Source organism: Protopterus annectens, chromosome 7.part0 (genome assembly GCF_019279795.1).
Source record: "Protopterus annectens isolate FY-2018-M chromosome 7.part0, PAN1.0, whole genome shotgun sequence".
In the NCBI taxonomy this organism is placed as follows: Eukaryota; Metazoa; Chordata; order Ceratodontiformes; family Protopteridae; genus Protopterus; species Protopterus annectens.
In genome coordinates this window covers 708142051-708166809 of record NC_056739.1, presented here as the reverse complement: position 1 = coordinate 708166809, position 24759 = coordinate 708142051, and the positions used below count along the sequence as shown (strand labels likewise).

Below are 24759 nucleotides of genomic sequence, written 5' to 3'. Positions count from 1 at the left end.
GCACAGGATTAAAAATGAATTACATTTCGGGGTCTATAAAAGCTTACATAAACGTAAGCTGTGAAAGGAAAACTAATAGTGTGTATCTGTACATATACGTTAAGATTCAATATATACGGCACCTCGAGCAGAATTACTTACACAGATGTAGCCAGAAAATGATATTCTGTAACCAGACCTCATAATACTATCCCCACTTAACATTAAAAACACCCTTATAAACGATGCTCAGTAAATACTTCTAAAATGTATACATCATTTTCACTCATTTTTTACTTTATTATTATTATTATTACATATTTTAATTAAAGTACTCCCGTTTTTCTTCATGCTGCGCAAAGAACTTGCATCTGAAGGAGGCTTCTTTATTTAAAAAAAAGTGTTCAGGTCAGCACACAGAGTACGGCAGGCTATACTGCTATTCCCAAAGTTTTTAACTGAACCGTGTTACAATAGATTAAACCAATCATATATACAGACAGTTTCTGACAGGTGCTTAGCTTAAAATTTCATGATTAGGATGACTTGGAACTTATGCAAACAAACTAATCCATCTACCCTTATTAATTTGCATGGATTCTATCAAACCATTAAATCCTCAACTAGAACAAACAAAATCAATAATAAAGAAACCATACTTGACTGGATCTTAACAAATAGTCCCCAACAAAAGTATTCAACAGGAACCCTCCCAGATGACCTTAGTGACCACTCTCTAACATATATTATTAGGCATAAAACACATCTAGCTATACCTCCCCTAATTCGTATATCTCGTAGCAAAAAACATTTCGACCCCAATCGGTTTCAAAATGAACTTAGCCTAGTTAACTGGTCACCTCTAAAAACTCTCCCAATAGATGAAGCTGTTAACCACTTTAATATTTTAATTACTATTCTTGATCATCATGCCCCCTTGCGTTCTATACGCATGAAATGTAAGACAGCTCAATGGCTCACAAGCAAAACTAGACAACTTATCCTTAGTAGGAACAAAGCCTGGACTAAATGGCGAACCACTAAAAACTCTTTTGATCACCTTACCTTCAAACAAAAAAGAAACATGACAAAGCTAGCTATCTTAAAAGATAAAAAGAACTTTTATACCCAACTACAGCAATCCTCCCACCACCAACCACATAAATTTTGGAAATCTATTAACACACTACTATCCCCTGGCAAAGTTGCAGCACCCAATCCACTAGGCTCCAGCCCTGATTCTCCCTTACAAACAGCAAATGCATTCAATACCTTCTTTACTTCAGCAATACTTAAACTAGCCAACCAACAAAGCCCTGACACCTCTATACTAGCTAACCCAAGCTGCACTCCACCACTATTTCAACTCAAACCCATACCTACCTCCTATATTCTATACTTACTTCAAAAACTTAAACCTTCAACCCCTCAGCTGACAAATTACCAGCTGATTACCTCCAGCTAGGTGCTAAAGCTATAGCCTATCCTATCTCTATACTAATTAACAGGACCTTAAAAGAAAGTACTATACCTTCACTCTGGAAAATCTCTCACATCATCCCTCTTTTCAAAGGGGGTGATTCGTTGCAGTACTCCAACTACCACCCTATAGTGCTGCTATCTCCTATTGCAAAAATAATGGAGAAATGCATCCACAAACAGTTACTTAATCACCTCCTATCCAATAATCTCCTTGCTAACTGCCAACACGGGTTTCGTCCATGCCATAGCACCACCACAGCCTTATTATCCTTTATTGACTCCATTAACAAAAAACGCAATAACAATATTCTCTCGTCAGCATTTTTTGTAGACCTGTCAAAAGCCTTTGACATGGTCAATCACCAACGCCTCCTACATCGTTTAAAATCTCTCTCTCTTGACAATTTTGCCTTAAATTGGTTTACGTCCTATCTTCATAATCGGAAACAAGCTGTTTTATGGGACAACCATCTTTCTGAACTTCTCTCTACCACTATAGGGGTCCCTCAGGGCTCCATCTTAGGTCCTCTTCTATTTTCCATTTTTATTAATGACCTGTAACTTGCCACCCCTCTAACTACTTGTATTCAATATGCTGATGACACCACCATTATTTGCTCTGCCACAAACCAAGCTGACCTCCACTCCCTTACCCAAAAAAACTTTTACCACTATAGAGAAATGGTTCTCCAATCACTGTCTCCTCCTTAACCCTAAGAAAACCAAACTTCTCCTCTTTTCACCCACACACCTGTCTCCCTCTATTAACTTCACACTTACTTCTAACAATGGCACCCTTATCTCTCCAGGCCAAACAACCAAACTTTTGGGTATTACTATTGACAACCTACTAAAATTTGACTTTCATATTAACTCCATCATAAAAGCAACTAATAGAAAATTAGGTTCTCTCTACAGAATCAAATCTTTCTCAACTCCTGAAGCTAGAACTACCATAGCTAGAACCCACTTAATCTCTACCCTATTATATGCTTCCCCCATATACACTAATCTTTCAAAATATAACCTCAATAATCTTACAGCAGCATACAACAACACTGCCAGATTTGCTACTGCCTCTCCATATAAAACTCATCATTGCCTGAATCTCCTAAAACTAGGGTGGCTGGAGTTACCCCACCTAATTCAATACTATCACCTTACAATTGCCCACAAAGCCCTTCATCACCCTGAGAATACACCAATGCTCTCCACCCTTATAAAACCCTATAACAACCCAAAAAACCTACGCTCTTCTAATAAAATACTGATTCAAACTTCTCTATCAAAGAACACTGCGGGTGACTCCATATTTTCCAACTCAGTTGGTAAAATTTGGAATCAACTTCCTCAAGACCTCACAGCCCTAACTTCATTTCCACTATTTAAAACTAAACTGAAACACTTTCTAACCAACCACTGGCTATGCTCTTGCAATAACCCTAGCTGATCTTTTTACCTCCTCCCTTCTCCTGCCCCCTCTCCTCTTTCTCCCAACTCTATTACTTCACACTTTCCATTTCTGTTGGGTAACTGTCTCCCCCTACTAAAAATAGACTTTACTCAAATTTCTATTGTTAAACTTTTAAATAATGTAATTAATTCTGTTACAAATTATGTTTACCTGAACTTACGTAACTGCTATGTCTCTGTCTGATCACCTTTTACTGAACATCCTGTAATTGTGGTTCAAACGCCTTGTTTATTATTGTACATTATTGTATTTTATACCTGTCATGCAGTAGATATCGGAGCTTTTCTCCCCGGACCTCCACTGAAAATGGACATGTATCCAGTTGGACTAGCCCGGTTAACAAATGTAAAATAAAATAAAAATTAGCAATTAGCGTTAAATAACATGCTACGATTAGTCACCAAGGCAGCAAAACATTGCTTCAGAAAGTGAAAAGATTAGTTCTTAATCACACTTACGATTTCTGCAGGTCTAAAAGCTTGCGCCTTCGCTCAGCTTGGTCCTGACTACTGAATTTTGATTTGTATTGGGATAACCGGGGGTGAGCTGCAGCTATGCTGTTCGGATCTCTGGACACAGAAAAGCTAGTAGCTAAAACTTGACTAAGTTCATCCATTTTTGCTGGTTTAGGAAACAAGTCGGTTGTATATTCTGTTCACAATTTTTTTAGTAATAGTACTCACAGTTAGATTGCTTTCGAGCTATAACTATCAAACAAAACCAACACAAACACACACAAAAAATGAATACGGCAAGTCTCAAAAAGTCCACAAGCATAACATGTGAAACTGATAACGTGCGTACTAAATACAGTCCGCTCACTGACAGCTTCGGTAAGATGTGGTCCACGTGCGTACCAAAGAAATAGTCCGTATAACAACTATTAAAGAAAAAGGGGTTCCTAGCACCGATCTTCAATTGATAAAAGTAGGCATGGTGGTTTGTGCTGTTAGTGGTTATGTTATGCCGTTTTAATTTGTTTGATTTTCCGGTGTTTGCAGTCAGAAAATGTTATATTGTTTATGGTGATTGAATTCTATAAATTATTCAGGATTTTTATGTCCATTTCACCGAAAGATTTTCTTGGAGGTGAATAATGACAGTCCAGTTGGTAACCAACTGTTGGTTTACTTGTCCTTATTTTTAGCGGTAATACAGCTTTTGTTAAGTAAAAAGCTTAGCATCCATATCTATAATTGTAGTGTTTGAGACTATATCGTCACCCGCTTTTAGGTCATTACAACAATCTGATAGTTTTGTTTACATTGCGAGTCCCACCACCAGCACAGGGATGTTTTATGTGCTTTTTTTATGCTTTTTGTGACTTGGTCAAATGTAATGCTTTGCTCTTAATGTAATTGGTTAAATATAATTTTTTGCCTCTTTATCCAAATGCACGCATGTTACTGCTTATAAGGTCTCAACTGATTTAGTATAACATGGGAAAGGCAAAGCGGGAAACAAACGATTCGCCGTGCAAGGTCACACACCTCCAGGGAATTTTGTCTACTTGGAAACATTGAGAGGTACTTTTACCATTAGTGTTTGGTTTTGCAACTGTAGTATAATACAGCTGCTAACATTAGTAAGGTTGTTCTCAAAAACTTAATACCCAGTTATACTTTCATTTATGCTAACCCATAATTATGTCTACACTTGTATCTTCCAGACTTGCTATGCGTTTAATTTGGTTTGTCTAAGTGAGATTTTCTATCACTATTTATACTGTCCAGTTTTTCTGATATTTAGTGTTTATTGCTGCAAATAAAGCAATTTCTTCAATATTTATTATACCCTCCCCAAAACTGCTTTGATTGCAATTTGCATTGAATTGCAGTGCACATCTGTTGTGTTAGCTGCTGTCCCTGATGGTATTTATGAAAACTGCATTGTATAGCCTTGCTGGCTTATCATATTCCTGACTGCAGTTAATTGATGGGATATACAGGAAAAGACAGCCCAGAGGCTATATGTGTCTTGCTGATATTCAACCTGGGACTCTACCACTATTTCCAGTGAGGGTGATGCTTGTGACTCCTGATTTAAATTTAAGGACATCCCTGCAACTGTCTAAGCAATGTTTCAAGGGATGACAGAGAAGAACAGTGTTTGAATTTATCACTGTTTTTCAGCCTGCATTTGTTAAAGAAATGCCACCTCTTTGTTACTGCTGCTCTTAGGTCATTTTAACAGTAGCCTGATATTTCCTAATCTATGATGCTGCAAAACCTGTTCTGAGTTTACCAAAGATCTCCTGAGTTTTCCAAAATATTTCTCTGTTCTATAGTGTTTTTCTGTGTTTGTAGAAGTTTTCCTATGTTTGAGCACATTTTTGTATTGGGGACATGATTTCCAAGGATTCCTGGTACTGCAGGAGTTCTGCTTTTTGTTGTAAAGCATTCGCTACTATACTTAAGCTCAAAACCATTTTGTTTTACATTAAGAGGGTTTTATTCTGCACTTTGGTGGGACCAAAGGGCTTATCGTGTGTTTATCTGATTGGCCTGAGGGCTTAACTGTGTAAAAGTCTTTCATCCTGCTGGTATATAAGCTTGTGCAAATGTGGTTGCCAGTACCTTGTATATGCACAAACCTCTTCAATTTAAAATCCTTTACAGGAAGCCCTCTCATAGTTGCTCAGAGTACAGCACCACAGCAGGTAATCTTATAGTATACTACTAAGCACACTCGGACCTCTTAGTGACTCTCTCTCTCCTACTCCTTCCCATCTACTAAGGATTTGGTGTAATGGATAGGCACTTACTGACATCTCTGCTTCTGGCCTGCTGGATATGGGCATCCTGAGGCACTGTAGTAACTGCCTTATGTTCTCCGATAACCACTTAATTTTAGAACAGACAAAAGTAGTATGTGAGAAATGTAGATAGTGTCATTGGAGGCAAAGCTCTCACATGTGCACACAAAAAATACAAACCAGGTTGTCAGGTTTGCTAAGGCCAATTACCTCCAACTAAGGGACAGCTTATTAAACTTCCAAGCCCCTCTGCACCTGGATGACACCGAGGCCTACTCTGTGCTATACACAAAAGTATTGTACAACCACATTCAAAGCTGCATAGCGGAGGCAGTACCTCTCTGAGTCAAATCTATGATTACTGGCAAAAATAAACCACCCTGGTAGGCTCCTATCTTAAATAGGCTAGTCAACAAAAGGAAAAAAGTCCTCTCCAAAGCCAAGAATGGACAGACAAAACAGTGCAAAAACACACTCACCAGTCTAAACAAACAAATTAGAGAGTTGGTCAAATCAGTCAAAGCAAAGTACGAGGCAAAGGTAGCCTCCTAGATGAAAGATAACCATAAAACATTTTAAATTATGTATGTACCTTAGAGGAAATGCTGAGCAATATGCCAGATTAATCGTGAATGGCAACACTTACACCCCACCTGAAACTATAGCAAACCTGCTAGCTGACCAGTTCAGTTAACCCCCCATCACCTCTTACCACACTCAAAGAAATACCTGCAACCATCTCCCTACCATTTGTTATGAGGATGCAGGTTTTTACTGTGCTTGCTAAAGCCAAAAACACAGCCTCCATGGGTCCCAACAACATTCTAGGATGCTTTTTAAATAGCTTAAAACAGAATATATCAGGGCTATTAGAAACCCTCTTTAACTACAACCTCCGAATGGGCTTTGTTTCAAAGTAAAACTAAATGCCAGTAAATGCATAATAGTATCCTTTAAGGAGTTATCCATCCCAGGTAACTATCATATTGACAACGCACCCTTTAGAGTTGACCCAGTAGTCAGAGACTCGGGGACACACAGATGGTAATCTAGCCTTTGATCATCACATGTCTACAGTAGTGAGGAAATCATTCTATGTTGTGCAACTTATAAAAAAAGTATGGCACCTAAGTCCAAGGAAGTCATTGTTCCACTGTATTCGGCGTTACTCAAATCTATCATTGAGTACAATGCCCCCTTTGGTATGTACCTAACTAGGCATATCCAACAACTGGAACGTCCACAGAGTTTCCTCACTAAAAGAATACAGGGCATAAGTAATATGTCCTATGCAGACCCCCTACAGGCTGTTGAGGGAAGATCTGTGCCTAGCATACAGGGCATTGTCAGACCTCACTCTGATGGACCTCCTGCATATCCACAAAACAAACAGTAAAATAATTACCCATTCTAAAGACTTAAACCTTGCCTGTAATATAAATAAGACCTGCTGGAGAGATAAGTATGTATCCCAGAGACTACCCCGTCTATGGAACAGGCTTCCCATCCATGTGAAGTAGTGTTCCTCCCTAAACCAATTCAAGTGCAACTTGGACAATTGGATGGGAAACCGGAAATTCATCCCTGGTTTGGCACCTATGTCTCTAATGCAAACAGGTAAGCTGTAAATGGTTCATCTCCCAGGCCCATGCTTACACTTATCAAGGGTATCAGAAGTTGTCAGAGATTTGGGATGCATGGCTAAGCTTAAAAAGGCCATTGTGGTTGTTAGCCTAGTAAACACATGTGAACCTATATAATGGAGGACTGCAACAGTTGTCCCTTTGCACAAGGGGGGGCACATCAACTGACCTATGGAAGTACAGACCCATACCTGACCAATGTTATTTGCAAAGCTATGGGGAGAATTATGGATCTGATCAATAATGACATATGAAATCTCCAAACACTGGACAAGACCCATTTGGCTTTGTCAAAGGGAGGACATGCCTGCTTAATCTGGTGGGCTTCTTTGAGAAAGTCACCAGGGCCATGGATGAGAGTTAAATGGTAAACATCACTTTTCTAGACCTGGACAAAGCTTTCAACACAATCTCCCACTCTGGGATCATAGATAACCTTACAGCGTTAGGCATAAACTCTTACGTCGTTAGGTGGATAGCAAACTGGCTGACTGACAGGATGCATGCTGTCCAGTCAGGCGAATCCACTTCTGATAAGAAACCTGTTACTAGCGGTGCCCCATAGGATTCAGTGTTGGGAACCCTCATTTGGTATATACTTCTCTGAAGTGAAGGCCAATGTTGGGGGCCTCTGGCTTGTCAAATTTGCCTATGATTGTAAGTTTGGAGTAATCATCAAATCCACAGACAATCGTGATATCCTACAAACAGACCTAAATGACAAAACAACTGGTGCCAAAACCATGGTCTGAGACTAAATGCTAAAAAAATAAATAACCATACCCTTTGGTGAATTGGATAACACTGCATGTTATAATATTGGTAGTGCACCCCCTAAAAGTAGACCCAGTGGTGAGGGACGTGGGAACACAGGTAGACAGTAACCTAAACTTTAACCGCCATGTAGCTGTGGTAGTGAGGAAATCCTTCTGTGTGGCTTAACTTATAAGTAAAGCCTTGCATCAAGTTCAAAGGAAGTCATAGTGCCATTATACTCAACCCTCATCAGGCCCATAATAGAGTACAGTGCTCACTTCTGCATGTACCTAACCAGGCACTTATACCAACTGGAGTGTCTCCAGAAAATACAAAGTGTAAGACACATGTCTTATGTGGACCAACTAAAGATCCTAACCCTTTACTCCATCTTATATCGTTTACTGAGAGATGACTTATGCCTGAGCTATAACTCTGATCCAGCTGTGATGAAAATGTTACATATTCACTATATATATATATATATATATATATATATATATATAAAGGGTTATGCGTTGTATGAACCTGAACCTTTTTTGTGACTAATAGAATTTGCTAGAGAGACAGATTTGTATCCCAAAGGCTACCTCATCCATGGAACAAACTTCCCATCTTTGTAAAACAAAGCCCATCCCTCATTCCCTTCAAAAAGAATTTGGATAAATGGATGGGGAACTGTAAATTCATTCCTGGCGTGCTGCCCATATCCCTTATGGACAGAGGCAGTCTGTAAAATGACTCGGCACTTCACCCAAAGACCCACTACCCCAATACTACTGCACCCCATATCTGGGGAATTAATATATAATATTGTCATTTCCTGGGTGTACTGACTAGGCTTGTAAAGGCTGTTGTACTATTAGCCTAGTAATCAGAGCAAGGGCTGGTGCCATGTGACCTCTCTCTGTCTACTTTTATTTCTTGACGAATGTTTAGATATCTGGTGTTGGTTTTGGTAGCACACTTTGAATCATTGAGGAAAAGAAGGAAAGAATAACTGTCTCTCTAAGGGGCATGGTAAGCTAAGCACAGGTCTCCCCTCAGGAGCCAGTATGACACAGAGTACAAGGATGTCGGCACCAGTCCCTTCTAGTAGCTAAGAGTTTTGAGACAGAAGATCTTTTTGGTACAAATATGTCTTTTTTAGCTTTTTAATATGTCTAGCCAAATACATGCAAATGATGCGTCACATTCTAAGGGCAGAATATAGAAAGACAATGACTTCCTTGGTTTTAGAAGAGATGACCTTGGCAGTTAGTTGTAAATGTAAAAAGATTTCCTAACTGCAGTCACCATGTGCTAGTCAAAGGAGAGGAAGATATATAATCATGGATATAAGCATGAGCTAATAAGTGAAAGGATAATATTACTGATTTGCATGGTAAAGGGGAGTTTTCAATATAATAGGATGCAGAGCATTTCTGCTCCTTGAAGGGGATGCTGCATTTATTGGTGTTTTACTTTTAACCTTTTTGCTATGCATTAAGAATTGACTTTATATAGCTCATTTTGAAGGGTATCAGTAGGCAAAGGGGATTGAACAACCACACCCAAATTACAATCATCAGTAGTCAAAGGGGATTGAAAGATCACACCCAAATTACAATCATCAGCAAACATTTTCACAACCAGACATCATTTTTATCAGTTTGAAGGTTTGAAAATTACATACCAAACAGAAGGGGTCCAGTACATATCCTGGGGGACTCCACTGGTCACGCTGTCTTTGTCTGAGAAGGCATCATGTACTTGGACAGTGTATCTTTTTTCCTTAAGCCATTTCAGCTTGTAAACAATTCTGTCATGTGATATGATATCATATACTTTGGCCATATCAAGGTAGACAGCATATGGTGTAACAGCAGTCAGCTACCTGAGTGACCTTTTCAAAAAAAAGCTGACAATGTTCAGCAGGCAGGGCTTGCCCTTTACAAAGCCAAACTGCAACAAGGCTAGCATATCACAGTTTTGATGACGTGCTTTGAGGTCGATGACGATGTGTTCCATGACTTTACAGATAAAACTTGCAAGGCTGATGGGTCTGTAGTTCTCTGGGTCCATGGTGGGTCTGCTCTTATGGTGTGGTATTACAACAGCTTTGTGCCCGGATTCAGGTTATAGCCTGTAGCAAGACTTCATTAAACACTTTGAGGAGGGGATGAATGAGTTAATGTTCAATTAACACTGCTTATTAGACAACCTAATATGTTTGTGTATTCATTTATTTGATATTTGTTTACCAAAAAGTCTGACCAGGATATTATCCCATTTTCAGTGAGGCCTGCTTTTTTTTTGGGGGGGGGGGGCTGATAAAGGAAGTGACATAATATTGTTAAAGTTTTTACAAAACCTAATACAGAAAAATGACATATTACTAAATAAAAATGCAACTTCAGTTTATATAGTGTGAACCTATGTATACATACTGCAAATATTTGGACAAATATAACAAGTTGAAAAATAACTTTGTCAATAGTTAAAAGTATTCCCAAATTGCAGTTCATAGAAATAACATTAAACACATTGAGTGGAGTCTTGTGAACAGAGGGGATTAAATATATTTTTTGCCTAGAGGAAGGGATTAGTTCAGCTTGGGGTAGTGCAGGAGCTAAGCCATGTCTTATTTAGGTAGCCTTTCTGTAGTCCGATGTTGGAGAGATTAGAGGTACATCTAACTTGCAGAGGGATAGTGAGTAGAGATGTTGGCCAGAGGATTTGTGGGGGTTTATGTATGCTGAGAAGATGATGATCAAAAGTAGTCTATTAGGGTGATAGGAATGGAGAATAGGAGTAGAAGTTAGGCAGTTGTCAGCTTTGTGAATGTGTGTGGACATAAGCTGTATGTGATCTAAATGCTGAGGGAGTTTAAGCAATTTAAAACCTTAAGGGCACTAGAGTGGTGGCTCTGTTATTGTTTGTTGGTGGCAGAGTTTGCAACCTTGTTATAAGATGCCTTTAGCTAATTTTTAAGTGTAGTCTGAAGGTTGGTAGGATGGGTGCACCTTAAAGAGATGGGAGATGGTAGGTAGTGGCAGGAGTGGTTTTGGTGGTGTCACTAAGGAAGTTTTATGCCTGTAGAGCATTTCTAACTTTTTGAGAGTCTTCTTATGTTGTTTTGAACATGCAGGTCAAATTTAAGGTTAACATCTGTAATCACTCAAAGGAGTGTTCTGTGGGGGACTACTTTAGTCTTAGTTTTGTTTAGCCAAAATAAGATTTTGAAATTTGCTTTATTAGACATGTGGTTTGGGGAAGATAGCAGTAACTTTGTTTTGTTAGGGCTGAATCGTAGCTGGGCATTATGGAGACATTTTTCAACTGAGGAAAAAGCTTATTCGGGAAATGGAATTGAGGCAGGTTGTTAGATGCATATATAAGCATGGAATGCTCCGCTTATTGTCTAAGAGAGTCTGGACCAATGGAAGTACAGAGGTCATTGATAAAGATATTAAAGTGGAAGGAGGCAAGAATAGAGCCTTGGGTTACACAAATGGAGACTTACAGGTAGGGTGAGAGAGAGAGAGAGTATTCTGTCATTTTACAGACTGGAGTCTGTTAGTTAAATATCTGTTTTACTCAGATTGTGCAATTCTTGGAAGCTGCAGGTTATAGGGGATTTTAAGTTTAAGCATTCATTCTAAGTTTGTCTCTGTTGGACATTATAGTTTTTGTCTGGGTAGTGTGCCACAGTGTGTGGTTAATTTTCACTCTCTTTTTTTTGCAGACTGGGGCATGGCTGTAAAAATAAAGTATTAAAGTATTGACTGCCTCACTGAGTGGAAATATTTTTAGGGCAGACCAATTAAAGGCTTTCAATGTATTGATGAAGAAGTCTATTAAATTTAGAAAGGCTTCAGAATGTTTTACATTGGTGAGTGTTGAGCTGGTTTTTGCTGTGTTGTCTGGATCCATGGAGAAAGTGTACTTGGTCTTTCAGAGTACTTTAAGAACGTGTCCAACCCCACCATTATCACTAAGGAAGACTGATTCAGGAAAGGTTTGAGAGGAGGTGGTATTTTCAGGAGGGGAGAAATCTGCTGCAAACCTGCTAACCAGTATATTCACAGTGATGTTTGAGTGGGAGGCTCCATTATGTTGAAGCTTAAAGTAGAGTTTATTTTAATTCTGTTTGTTGACCTGTAGGTGGGCTGGTCTAATAACCCTTTTCAGCCATAACCCAGGTTCAAGGAGCACAAAGAATATATGTGTAATTTTACACAGCTATTACTACAATTATATTTCCATAGGAATGTACTGTAAGCTCAATGAACAAAAATTTTAACAGTTAATAAAATTATATGCAGTAGTTACGTTAACAGTGACAAATTAATGGTAACCATTATCCATGTAACATTTGCAGGTGCATTCATTAATGAGATGCTTGCACAGAGCTAATTTGAAATTCTTAATTGTTGATAATACTTTTAATTAATTTTAGATAGATAATTCCAGATTGCAGGACCAAGATGATGAGCTTTTTCTCCCATTTTATTTTTAAAAGCTGACCTTAACAGTGTAACATTGTCATCTTGCCTACTTCTTAAAAACTAGGATTCTTCTCTCAATTGCAGTTTTGATCTCGCTGGTGGATATTATCCTAGGTTTAAGTTTTTAAAAAGTAAGCAGATGAGCAAGAAGGATGTCCTATTGTTAACTGGCAGGGAATGTAGCTCTTTAAAAAGGTTGCAGTGGTGTGTGAGGGAGTCTGTTAATAAAGCATATATGAAGATCTGGTTTTCCACAGTTTGCGTTTTATATGTATTGAGTGCTATTTCTTAGTTTTATGATGTAAATAAAGGAGGACTTGTAATTATACGTTGCTTCTATTGCTAGTATTAATTTGTATAATGCGTTTTTAACTGAAGGTGTGGAATTTTTGAGGGTAAAGGTAACCAGATTATGGTCAGACTTTATTAATGATGGACTGACTATGGGATGGGAGCAGAGTACTTCCCAGAGTGGGATGGTCACTTGATGAACTTTTGTCCCACAAAAAGGCATAATGGGGACAGCAAGAGTTTTGTCCCGTATATAAAATTCCTTGAAGCAAGTTGGGACTGTTGATCATTTCATGCCAGGATTATACATGCTGGATTCTTCCAGAGTGACATCAGTAAAGTACCAGTCGTCAAACTCAGTTATTTTTCCCTGTATCTAAGAATCATTTTAGGTGAAGGGTGGTTTCCACTTAGCACCAGTGTGTTGCTGTTAGCTGAAGCTAGTGTAGTAAGTGCCAGTATATCTAAGAGGTTTTCGTGACAGGTCATTTATCCTCACATAGATTACAATCTTGTTGATAGAGGAGAGGGTCTTTATTGTCCTAGATATGCCCATTGTCTTAGCTCTTGGGAATCAGCTATCACCCTGTCCTGGTCTAACCTGGTGAGTGTGGAATCAATGTGCCTGAAAATTGAGTTACCAGTATCTAGAATGTTTCCAGTAGTGAATTATGCTTATCAGACCTGTGAGTGTTTTGCTGTTTGTGACATTTTGGTTTTGATATGAAGATATGTAGAGCAGGTATAATAAGAGGTTTGCACTGATGTCTAGTCTTAGAGTTCAAGGAGGCTTGGCTAGAGAGTGTTTTGAGAGCGTCATTGTACTACAGTTTTATATTAGTATAATGATGTTACATTTGCATGGGTGGGGATGTGACAGTGCAATGCTCACTGCAAGTAGTGAGCTATGGAAAGTATTTGCACCTCTCACAGATGATATTTATGTGTATTAGTTCATTATCAGTGGAACATTTTTTCACTGTCTTAATATAAGTGTTAGAAGGCTGGCAATGGAAGAGGGCAAGTTTTCTAGTACTCCTTGATGCCTGATGCTAATATGTGAAAAGGATTCTGTTGGGAGTAATGGGGACCACGGATGTGAATATAGAAAGACTTGTTTGGAGAAACTATAGAAGTGCTTTTTTAGTAAGACCATGTAGTAGGATAGTAATACTGAAGTGACAGAGATACCTAGATAGTAGTGTTTATGAACTGGTAAAGTAGACTGTTTGCTCACAGCAAGTAGTGCCTGTTCATAGCTCAGTGCAGTTTTAGCCCAGATCACACTCACTCTTGGCATCTGATCAGTGAAGGCAAATATGAAAGTAGTACTTGACTACAGGGAAGAAATGGAGCTGTGCTTGTTACTCGCTAATCAACTACACCTATGTCAGCAGTGCTGAATGCAGTATGTAAAGTAAGAAGAAAAGAGAACCAGTGACGGGCCATTTAGCCCACATGGACTATAGTCATGTTACTAGAGGAGATGGTGTTTAGTGCCCTTGGTACGTCCATTGTCTTAGCTCCTGGAAGACATCTGAGTGTCAGTCTGTCCTTGTCCAACCTGGTAAGTGTTGAATCTGTGCACCTAACAATTGAATCTCTTAATGTCTAGGATGTTTACAGTAGCAAAGGAAAATTACAAGTCATTCTTGAGGTATAAATTCATGCCAGTAGTGCTCACTACCTAAATATAGCAACAATTAGCCTACTTCCACTAGACCAACTAGGTCTCCCTCCAAGATGGCCAATGTACTAGGCTAGAAAAGGCTGTTGCTGAACAATTAACACTTAAAATTATATGTAAATCTGATAAGCAAGTAGTTTAAAATTGAAAGAACAGCAAAACTGTTTGAAGTGTAGTAATATAGTGCAAATAAATATTAACTGTGTTGGTCACTTGTAGTGACCAAGTGTAACATGACCCAGTTAGAAAGACAAATTATGCAAATGAGTTACGTCAGCTTTTGGTAATTGGTGTGAAAGGAAAGGAAAAATGGTGGTGTATTTCAGTATACTGTTCCTCCTAGGAAAAGTAATGCAAATGCTTCTTGTAGTGGATTGCGCAACATAAGAACCCTAATCCTCAACCTCTGTCCTAAACCGTAACCCTAAATCTCTAACTCCAGACCTGAAACCCAAAGGTGCTGTGGCAGTGCTTACTTGTGCTAACAAAGGAGTACTGTATTGTGACTTCACAGGGTAGCCCCAATAAGTATTGTATATGCAGTATATACATGTAATGGTAATGAGCTAGCTACATGAGCAGCATGCTATTTGATGTCCAGTTCTGGAGGGAAACTGATGGGAATACACCCCTTGTAGAGGAGGCCTCCTTAGTGTGTGTGTGTGTGTGTGTGTGTGTGTGTGTGTGTGTGTGTGTGTGTGTATTATTTATTGGCTGTTGATCCATTCCCTTGAAGCTTTGATCTCAATGGAGCCATATGATGGTCATGTACCTTTCACCAGTCATACATCCTGCTAGCTACTGGATTATTTGTCATGTTTTAGCAAACTGTGTTAATGTTGCTACACAACAACTGCCATTTTAGGTATTTTAGCTAAAGCTAGCAGTACTGAGATTTGTTGAACGTGGAGGCATGAGAGGTAGCTGTAAGCTTAGGTAAGGGGGACAAGAAAGGACTCCTTTGTAGTTGGAATACTGGTTTGATGTGGTGTTGTACTAAAATATGAATAAGCAATTGGGAATGCAATGGTTCTAGATCTTCAGGGAAGTACAGTTGTGTAAGCAAACTTAACAAAACAGTAGATGTTTTAATGGATAACTGTTCTAGTGGTCTAAGTTATTTGGGTAGATTCTCTCAGTTTAGAAACCAAAAAAAGGAGGAGGAATTAAGTTGATAATCCAGGAGCTGTTGGAAAATGGTCCTAGCAAAGCCTGTTCTGGACTTTGAAAAAAAATACAGTTTTGTAGTTCTTTGTAAACGTATGTGCAGAGGACCAAGTTTCTGCCTATAGAGTTACCTGTGGACATTCAGACTATTAAGAATTCTTCTCCCCTTTTTTTTGTGGGGGGGGGGTTCTGGAAAAAAAAGGCAGGGAGATTAATGGATGGGCTGAAGGTAAACTCAGAAACCCCTTTAGGCACGAAAGAAGTATTAGTTCTTAAAGAAACTGTCTTTGTGAAAAAATGTTTCATGAGCTATACTGATGAAATCTGAGAACTCCTGCATAAATGTTTCCATGTAGTCTTGTGCATCTTACACAAGGATGAATTTGCATTTTACTCCTGCACTTAGGACATATCCAAAAGACTTGTGTTTAGGCTGCTGTGTATTAACGGCATTGTGGGAGAGTTGCCAAAACAATGACATTGTATGCTGTGCAGGGGTGGAATGCTGTCTCGTATAGCGCTTACAGGTACCATCTAATCATCTGACTACCTGTTGTGTATTTAACCCCAATTTCAGATGCAGGTGTGTGGGTAAATGGCTATAGCAGGACAATATGAGGATAAGATTGGATACTGTATCTGAAATATCAGATAAACTTAGTTCTGGCGGAAATTGGTACATTCAACTTTTTAAATGGCGTGATACTTGAACTGCTCCAAATAAGTATCCATGTATCACCTTTATTGACTATCATATGAACTGTTACAAAAAACTGACAGGAAATGTAGATGTTTTATTCTGTTAGCTGTAAAAAAAAAAAGTGGACAATGCTTCTTCTTTCAAGCTTTCTGCTTTGAGGAGTGGTGTTGAATTTCCTTAGACTGAGGAAAAAAACTTGAAATAGTTTATTGTAACATTTGCTAGATTAGCAGGTGATACAATCATGTCATGTATAACTTTGCAGCCATCTGTTAACACCATCTAGGAATTTCATGGAGTCTCAGAACCTCTAAGCTGTTTTGCAGCACGTAGAATGGATAAGGGACTATTGAGACTGTCTACAGTTTAGGTGCTTCAGAACTATTTTTGCCATAAAATGTTTGAGGTATTCATTGTTACTCTGCATATGTTCATAGGTTCAGACAGAACATCCTGGAAATTAATAAATGTTTTTGCCTTTGCATCACCTTAGTTTCAGGCATTCTAGCTAGTATTGTTAGAATGCTGTAAGTACTTTTAAAAATGTTCATTAGATGAATATGAGGCTATATTTGCACAGTTATGTGGTATATAAATAGTATTTGATATAATTTACATCAACAATTTTCACATAATATGGCACATATGTATACATTATTTTATCTGATACTCTAACCCAGATAAGACCTGTAGAAAAAAAATAAAACATTGAATCAGTAGGAGCTACCCAGTTAAGTAATGTTGTATGCATTCTAAGGTAATTTTTTCAGATACTTTCTCCTCAGTAGGCCTCTGCAGTGGATTGTAAGTAAATAGAAAGGAGAAACTGAGAAAAACATAACACTGCCTTTGCCTGTAGTTTAATTGGAAAGACACTGATGGTTTACTTGTCATTTTAATTTACTTTTTTCTTTGTGTAGATGTTGAGAATAATCTCTGTAAGTAATTGCAATAGTGTAATGTTTGTATGATGATAGCTTGGCTAATTCCAATTTCAGAAGAAGGCGTAGATTGAATCCTGCATCATAAACACCCTCCTGCCTCAGTCTTTGTATTCCTGCACTGTCACTATAATAAAGGTATATTTTTTATTTATTTTTATTTTTATTTTACATTTGTTGACCGGGCTAGTCTAGCTGGAGATATTTCCATTTTCAGTAGAGGCCCGGGGAGAAAAGCTCCACAGTAAGTACAATAAAGGAAAACATACTTGTGTTTTAAAGAAAGTTTGAAGAGAGAAAAACTAACAACTCTACAGTTACTTATTATTACTAAGTGAGTTAATTACTGACTCACACAGTCCATAAAGTAAAACAAAAAATACCTATACAAACATAAAATACTAAGTATGATAAAGATATTAAATGAAATAATTACTACCACACACAGTTAAAGTCCAAAGACATTGTATAAAGTTAAAAATGCTTTGTAAGATATTGATACAGGTAGGAAGTAAGAGAAAGGAGGGCTAAGAATAAGGGAAATTAGAAGTGATTAGCTATAGAAAGGGGAGCAAGTAAGTAGGTAAGAAGTAGGAGATAGTTTTGAAGTAGAGTATAAGTAGTGGAAAGTTAATCAGGTTTACTACAGGTGCACAGCCAGTGATTTTGGAAGTGCAGTTTAATGTTTTGTTTGAAAAGAGGTAATGATGTAATCTTTGTTATGTTGCTAGGAAGTAAATTCCATTTTGTACCTACTGAATTGGTAAAAAGTGAGTCACCAGCAGTGTTATTTGATTTTATAGAACTAGCCAATAGTTTACTGGAGGAGCGAAGAGTGTTAAGATTATTATAGGGGATTATGAGTTGAGAGAGTATAGGGGTGTTCGTAGGTTGGTACAGAATTTTATGGGCAATAGTGAGTTGTTGGATTGCAAGATAGTTATGAAATTCTGGCCAGCCTAGTGGTTTCAGGTTGAGACAGTGATGTGTTCTGTAGGGGTTCCCTGTAGCGAAGCGAGCAATGTTATTATAGCAGGTAGCCAATTTAGAAAGGTTGTTTTTCTTAAGGTTGGTGAAAATGGGAGAAGCATAGAGAAGAGTGGAAAGCAGATGGGAGTGAGCAATCCTAGTTCTAGAGGAAGGTGTTAGAAATGGTCTAATATGATATAAGGATCCTATTTTCCTATTGACAAGTTTTATGGAGTTGTTAATGTGTTGGTTGAAAGAGAGATTATTATCAATTGTAATACCTAACAGTTTAGTGGTAGAGTCAGGAGAGATGATAGTGGCAGTGTTAGAGGAGATGGTGAAGTTTAAAGGGGGGATCCTGGATGTGGGGTGAAGAGGAGGAGTTTAGTTTTTTTAGCATTTAGTAAGAGGAATCGACTAGAGAAGCATGTTTGATGGTATTAAAGACTTTTGAGTATGAGATCTAAGTTCTGAGGTGGATGATGCAGAGCAGATGAGTGTAGAATCATCAGCATATTGAATGCAAGTAGCTTGAGGGATTATATTTTGGAGATCATTAATGAAGAGGAAAAGAGAAGTGGGCCGAGAATAGAGCCTTGAGGAACTCCGATAGAAACAGGCAAAAGAGAAGAGATGTGGTTATTCCAGAGAACAGCTTGTTTTCTGTTAGTGAGATAAGAAGTAAACCATCTAATGGCAGGGATATCAAAAGATAGGGATTCAAGAGTATTGATTAATAAAGAGTGATTAACCATATCGAATGCTTTGGAGAGGTCAATGAAGATGGCAGAAGAGAGTAGGTTGTTGTTACGTTTCCGGTTAATAGTGTCTACGAAGGAAAGGAGGGCAGTAGTAGTACTATGATATGGTCTGAAGCCATGTTGACAGTTGGCTATGATGTTGTGGAGAGAGAGGTGTTGTACAAGCTGATGGTGTATACATTTCTCCATTATTTTGGCCAAAGGAGAAAGGAGAGCAATAGGTCTATAGTTAGAGTAGTCAATGGAGTTACCCCCTTTATGGAGTGGGATGATGTGAGAGACCTTCCATAAATCAGGGATGATACCTTCTTTGATTGTCCTATTTATGAGAATAGAAATAGGATATGCGATAGCCTTGGCAGCTTTTTGTAGAAAGAGTGAAGGTAACTTGTCAGCAGAGGGGGTACAAGGTTTTAGTTTGAGAAGGAGTCTGTGTATGTAAGATGTAGCGATAGGATGTAGAGAGAATTTAAAGGCAGAGTTTATAAAGTTACATGTTGGGTGTGAGTTATTAGCGTTCAATTGATTAGCAAGAGCTTGTATAGTTTCAGTGAAAAAAGAGTTAAAAGCATCTGCAGTTTGTTGAGGGGTATCAGGATCAGCATTAAGTGGGGAAGGTGTTTTAGAACTTCCTGGGGAGAGGAGTCTATTGACTGAAGACCAGAAAAGTTTTGAATTATTATGGTGAGTTTGTTGTAGATTGAAGTAGAATTTCTTTTTATCAGCTATTATTGCCTTTTTGGTTAGATTTCTAAGCTGGCGGAAGTGTAGAAGATCAGGGTTATTTCTGTGTGATCTCCATGCGGCCCAGACTTTATTTCTAGTGAGAATAAGTTTTTTGGTATCATGGGAGAGCCAGGGGGCAGCATTAGATTTAATTCTAATGCTACGTTCAGGAGCATGTAAGTCAAGAATGGATAAAAAAGTAGAGTTAAAGTATATTACTGCATTTTCAAGAGGGAGTGTTTTTAAGGGGTTCCAATTACATGCACTAAGTTCAGACTGAAACAGTTCTGGATTGAAGTGTTTGACGGTGCGTATGTTTCTTGTAATGCAGGGGTTTACACAATCAGCCTTTTCCCTTGTTATGAATGTTAAGGAGTGATCGCTAACATCATCTGGCAAAGTTCCTACTTTGTAACTATCTTTGACTTTATTTATAAGAATCCAGTCTAAAATGCTTTCTCTATTACTATGTTTGTTGAGCCTAGTAGTTGAAGTAATGGTTTGGATAAAACCATGGAGGTTGATATGAGAAGAAGGATTATCAGCAGTAATGCTATTCCAGTCTATGTTCAGGTCACCTAGGATGATAGTTTCTTGGGGATATGTGGCAGATATCCAGCTAAGGTAATTTTCGAGGATTGGTATGTTATTACCAGGTGGTAGGTATATACATATAATATAAAGGGATTTTTTGGAATTTAATTGGAGTTTAGAAATGATTGCTTCTACCTTGCTAACTTGAGTTGGAGAGGCAGGAAGGGTAGTAATATTTAGATGATTTTTATAAAGAATTGCAACTCCACCACCTTTACGGTTGGGACGGTCAAGTCTTACCATATTGTAGCCTTGGGGAGTAATCTCAGTGTCTTTAGTGGAGGGCTTTAGCCAGGTCTCAGAGATGCAGAGAATGTCAAATGAGTGTAAATGAAGGAGGGAATGCACGTAGGGTATTTTGTTGTTTATGCTTTGGGTATTAAGATGTCCTATTAGGAAGGTGTTATTGAGTTTGGGTATGGACATTAGGGGAGAGGAGAAAGTTGGACCAGGGTTAGGGTGGATATCTCCAGCTTGAAGGTTAAGAATGATAGGTTTCATAGTGAGGTTCCATTTTAGAAAGGTTAGAAATTTAGTTTTGTTATCAGAAGGCAAGACATATTTGAGATGTGACAGTCGGTGGAATCTAGGTAGTTGATAGTTAGGGGTAGAAGAAGTATATGGATATGAATTTAGAGGATTGAGCAATGTTGTAGTGTGTTTATGTGGATTGAAAGGTTGGACATACAATGGTTTCTCATAGAGGGATAGGAGGTAAATTGAGCATAGGGTGGAAACTAGTAGGGTAGAGAGTACAATCTGGGTTGGCAGGTAAGGAGCCATAGAGGAAGTAGAAGTGTTTGTGAAAGGTAAGAGAAGTATGAGAGGATAAAGTAAAAGGTGTATTTTATTGTAGAGTAGAAGTATAGAACAATGTAGGAAAGAAAAGAGATAGGTGTAAAACAGAGATAGAAGTACAATACAAGAGGTAAGTCTTAGTGTAAAAGGAGTATAATAAGGAGGTGTAAGTGGAAGAAATAAAGGGTAGAAATAGATAGAATAAGTGTGAGTGTATGGCTGAGAAAGGGTAAGGGTGGGTGTGGTAGGAAGTTAGAGTGGGAAGGAGGAGGATTGGATGATTAGAGTAGGGGGTGTGTCCAGGGAGCTTTAAGTTTAGGACCCCTGGGGGTGGGTGGGAATTGGGGGTAGGGAGGGGAGCGGAGCGGGTAGAAACAGGTAGTCAGATGGTTAGACAAGAAACAATCAGCAGAGCTAGATACTGAGGATAAGATTGGTAGTGAGGAGTAGGTAAGAGCAGAGATAAGCACGGAGTCTGAGATGGAGAAGGTTACAGACAGTAGTAATAAGGGTAAGGAGAGAGTATAAGGTAAGGTCTGGGAGGTCCAAAAGTTAGTTAAGGAAAACAAGAGAGCAGAAGGTAAAACAAGAGGTGAAAGCTGGTAAAGGGTGCCACCTAGTGGCTGGGTCCACTATTGCAGGTGAGATAGAGGGGGAGTAAGCTAGTTATAGAACTGGGAGGGGGTGACTGCAAGAAATAGGAGATGTAGTGAAGGTAAGGAGGCAGGTGATAGTAGTGCAAGAGGGGGGGTAGAGACTGCTGGCTGTCCTGGCCTAATGCCTAAGTTATAACCCTTAAAGGGTTTGGTACAAAGGTATACAATAGTTCACAATGTTCTTAGCAGGTTATGGAGACCAGTGACATACTTTCTTATTTTTCTTGAAACAGGATGCAGGGAAATTAAGCTGCTAGATGCCACTGAAGTGATTCTGATAGGATTCTTTCCACAGGCAAGTTGGTTTCAAGAGACTAGTGCAGGTAATAGCACAGGAGGAATATGGAACTGAGAGGAGGGAGAAAGAGACAAAGTGGTGTAGGGGAGGGAAAAAAAAAAGGAGTTAGCAATTGTAAAGGTAGGACTGGTACTACTTCACAGTAGAAAACAAACACAGACATAGATAGCAAGCAAATACTTATTCCCTTAGGAGTAGCAGCAATAGATGTAACATTTAAACCAACAGTTCAGCAAATTAATGTTGTAGCATGTCACAGCAGATAGCATAGACACTAAACATATAAAGCAAGCATGTAAATATTCCCTTAGAAATAGTAGCAGTAGATATTACATTTAAACCAGCCGTACAGCACATTAATACTAAAACAGGACACTGTTTCCAGGCTCAGAAGGACTACCATCTACATGTAGGATATCAGCTATAAAGCATACCCTATTTATTAATAGCAATCTTAAAATCAGCAGTTAAAAACAAGCAATAATATAGCTAAGCTTTGTTGATAGGTTCAGCAAATCATTTATCATATTTGATACGTAATCTATAATAAGAAGGTTACTACAGAAAAATACAATACAGTAGATAAAGTCCGGGATAGGACAGTGCCAGACTATAGAGGTATAGGATGCAGCAATAAAGTAGGCACAACACCATGAGTAGTCTTAAGTTTGTGAAGTGGAGGGGGTATGTATCAGTAAGTAGAACCTATTCCCATCTGGACCATTAGATCAGATGATCAGATGGATACATTCAACCTACTGTGTAAATTGAGATTACACAAAACTCAGAAAATAGTACTTTTCTAAGGGGAGGCTCCACAATTGCACATCCTCAAAGCAAGTGAAAACACCTCAGACTGGCAATGTGTTTTTCACAGAAAAAAATTGTAGCCTGAATTTAGCAAAGTAAATCCAAGCATATGAAGTCTTAAAAAAAGAGAGAGAGAGAGAGAGAGAGACCAAAAACAAACATTTTCCCAAAATGAAGAAGTCCAGACCACCAAACTAAAGCAAATATGAGCAGTTTTGTTACTAATAATACTTATCCATATGCTTTGGATAACTCTTGGTTAAACATGTTAAGGATTTAGCTGTAATTGTTGAGTCATCTCTCCTTCTCTGTGTGTGTCTCTCTCTATCCTGACTCACATGTGAATTGTGTTTAGACATGTCTAATAGACTATTTTAAGCCCTTTTCATTTTGGGACAGAGTTGTGATAGCTGAACGTAACTAACTTTACCAAACATTTACCCTATAATATAATACTGTAGTTTCTGTTATTTGCTGGGGACGTCATAGCTGGTTAAGCCTGAATGGGTTCAAAGAACATATAACAAACAAATATAGTTGGATGTGAATCCTTATCGTATGTAAAGTGTCTTCAAAATGTATCACTTTATTCAATAGATTATAGGCTGTTAAGGGATAATTTTAATTTTGGTGTAAAAGTGTACAGAGGTATAAGTATTTTCTGTGATGTTGGGAGTTGACTGTCTCAGCCACAGTTTAAATACTAGGAATAATAACTTATTAGTTCATTTACCTAGTGTTCATAGGTTGGTACTAGGCTATCAGCCCTAGGGCCTATACAAGCCTAGCCCTAGATTGGGGATAAATTTTCTAAGCTTGTTTCCTGCCTTTCCTGTAAGTCATCTAGTCCAGATACAGATTTGCTGTATCCAGGACTGTTTGTAAGCTTCTGAGCACCCAAGCCTTTCTGTGTTGGAGGGAAGCCTTCTAGCTTAATTTTGTTTATTAGAACTAGCCAGTTTTCTAGTTTCAGCACTCAAATCTGTTTCTTTGAGCTCAGCACTTGTTCAGAAGTCATTGTAAGCACTCAATAAGCTACAAATTACTACAGCACTCAACTTTCCTCACTTGTCTAGAGGAAAACAGTTTTTAGAATTTAATAAATAAGCACCTATCCAGGCATGTCTAAGGGTCCGCTCCCGGTGTTTTCTCCTGTCTACCTGATTAATCTGGGCATCTTGGGGCAATGCAGCAATTGCCTCATGCACACAGACAACCCTCTCCTCCTACCACCCAACACTACAACCTGTGAGAGATGCACTTATATAGCCAAAATGGAAGCAAAGCTCTCTTCACCCAAGACTGGACTAGACAGTGAAGAGGAGAAGGTAAACACTTGCATCACACCAAACTCATCACATAGTCCCTCAAAACCTACACCACCAAAACACACACATAGAAACACAAAACACACACCCACATTTGCGGAGGCTCTGAATAAAAATCTACCCAAGGAACAGGGACCTCCAAAGCAGAAACGCAAGCAACCTCCACCCCCCAACACAACCCAAATGACACATAGCCCACAAACTCAGTGTGCCACTCAACCACAGCACATAAGGCATAACAACGTACCCAACACTCTAGTCATTGGTGACTATAGTCAGGCACACTGATGCTCCACTCACCAGGCTAAACAAGGAGAAAGTTACTGTCAGCTGCCTGTCAGGTGCCAGGATCCGCCACATAACGCACGCAGTCAGGTCACTCCACAGCAGGTACAAATATGACTGTCATTGTCCATGTTGGTGTGAATGACCTGAGACGCACCTCCCTGGACTA

The 24759-nt window shown here is 38.7% G+C and overlaps 1 protein-coding gene and 1 long non-coding RNA gene across 2 annotated transcripts in view; one reads left to right on the top strand and one right to left on the bottom strand.

Moving 5' to 3' along the window:
- The window catches only part of SNUPN (snurportin 1), a 645353-nt gene extending 641584 nt beyond the window's left edge, over positions 1–3769 (bottom strand). Inside the window, exon 1 of the mRNA XM_044077234.1 lies at positions 3394–3769. Within this exon, the coding sequence (XP_043933169.1) occupies positions 3394–3551 (158 nt within the window). The 5' untranslated portion in view covers positions 3552–3769. The remainder of the gene's footprint in view (positions 1–3393) is intronic.
- A 100-nt stretch (positions 3770–3869) lies between these two features.
- Positions 3870–24759, top strand: part of LOC122806644 — a 67689-nt gene continuing 46799 nt past the window's right edge. Inside the window, exons 1-2 of the long non-coding RNA XR_006365531.1 lie at positions 3870–4024; positions 4353–4461. This is a non-coding gene — a long non-coding RNA (uncharacterized LOC122806644). The remainder of the gene's footprint in view (positions 4025–4352; positions 4462–24759) is intronic.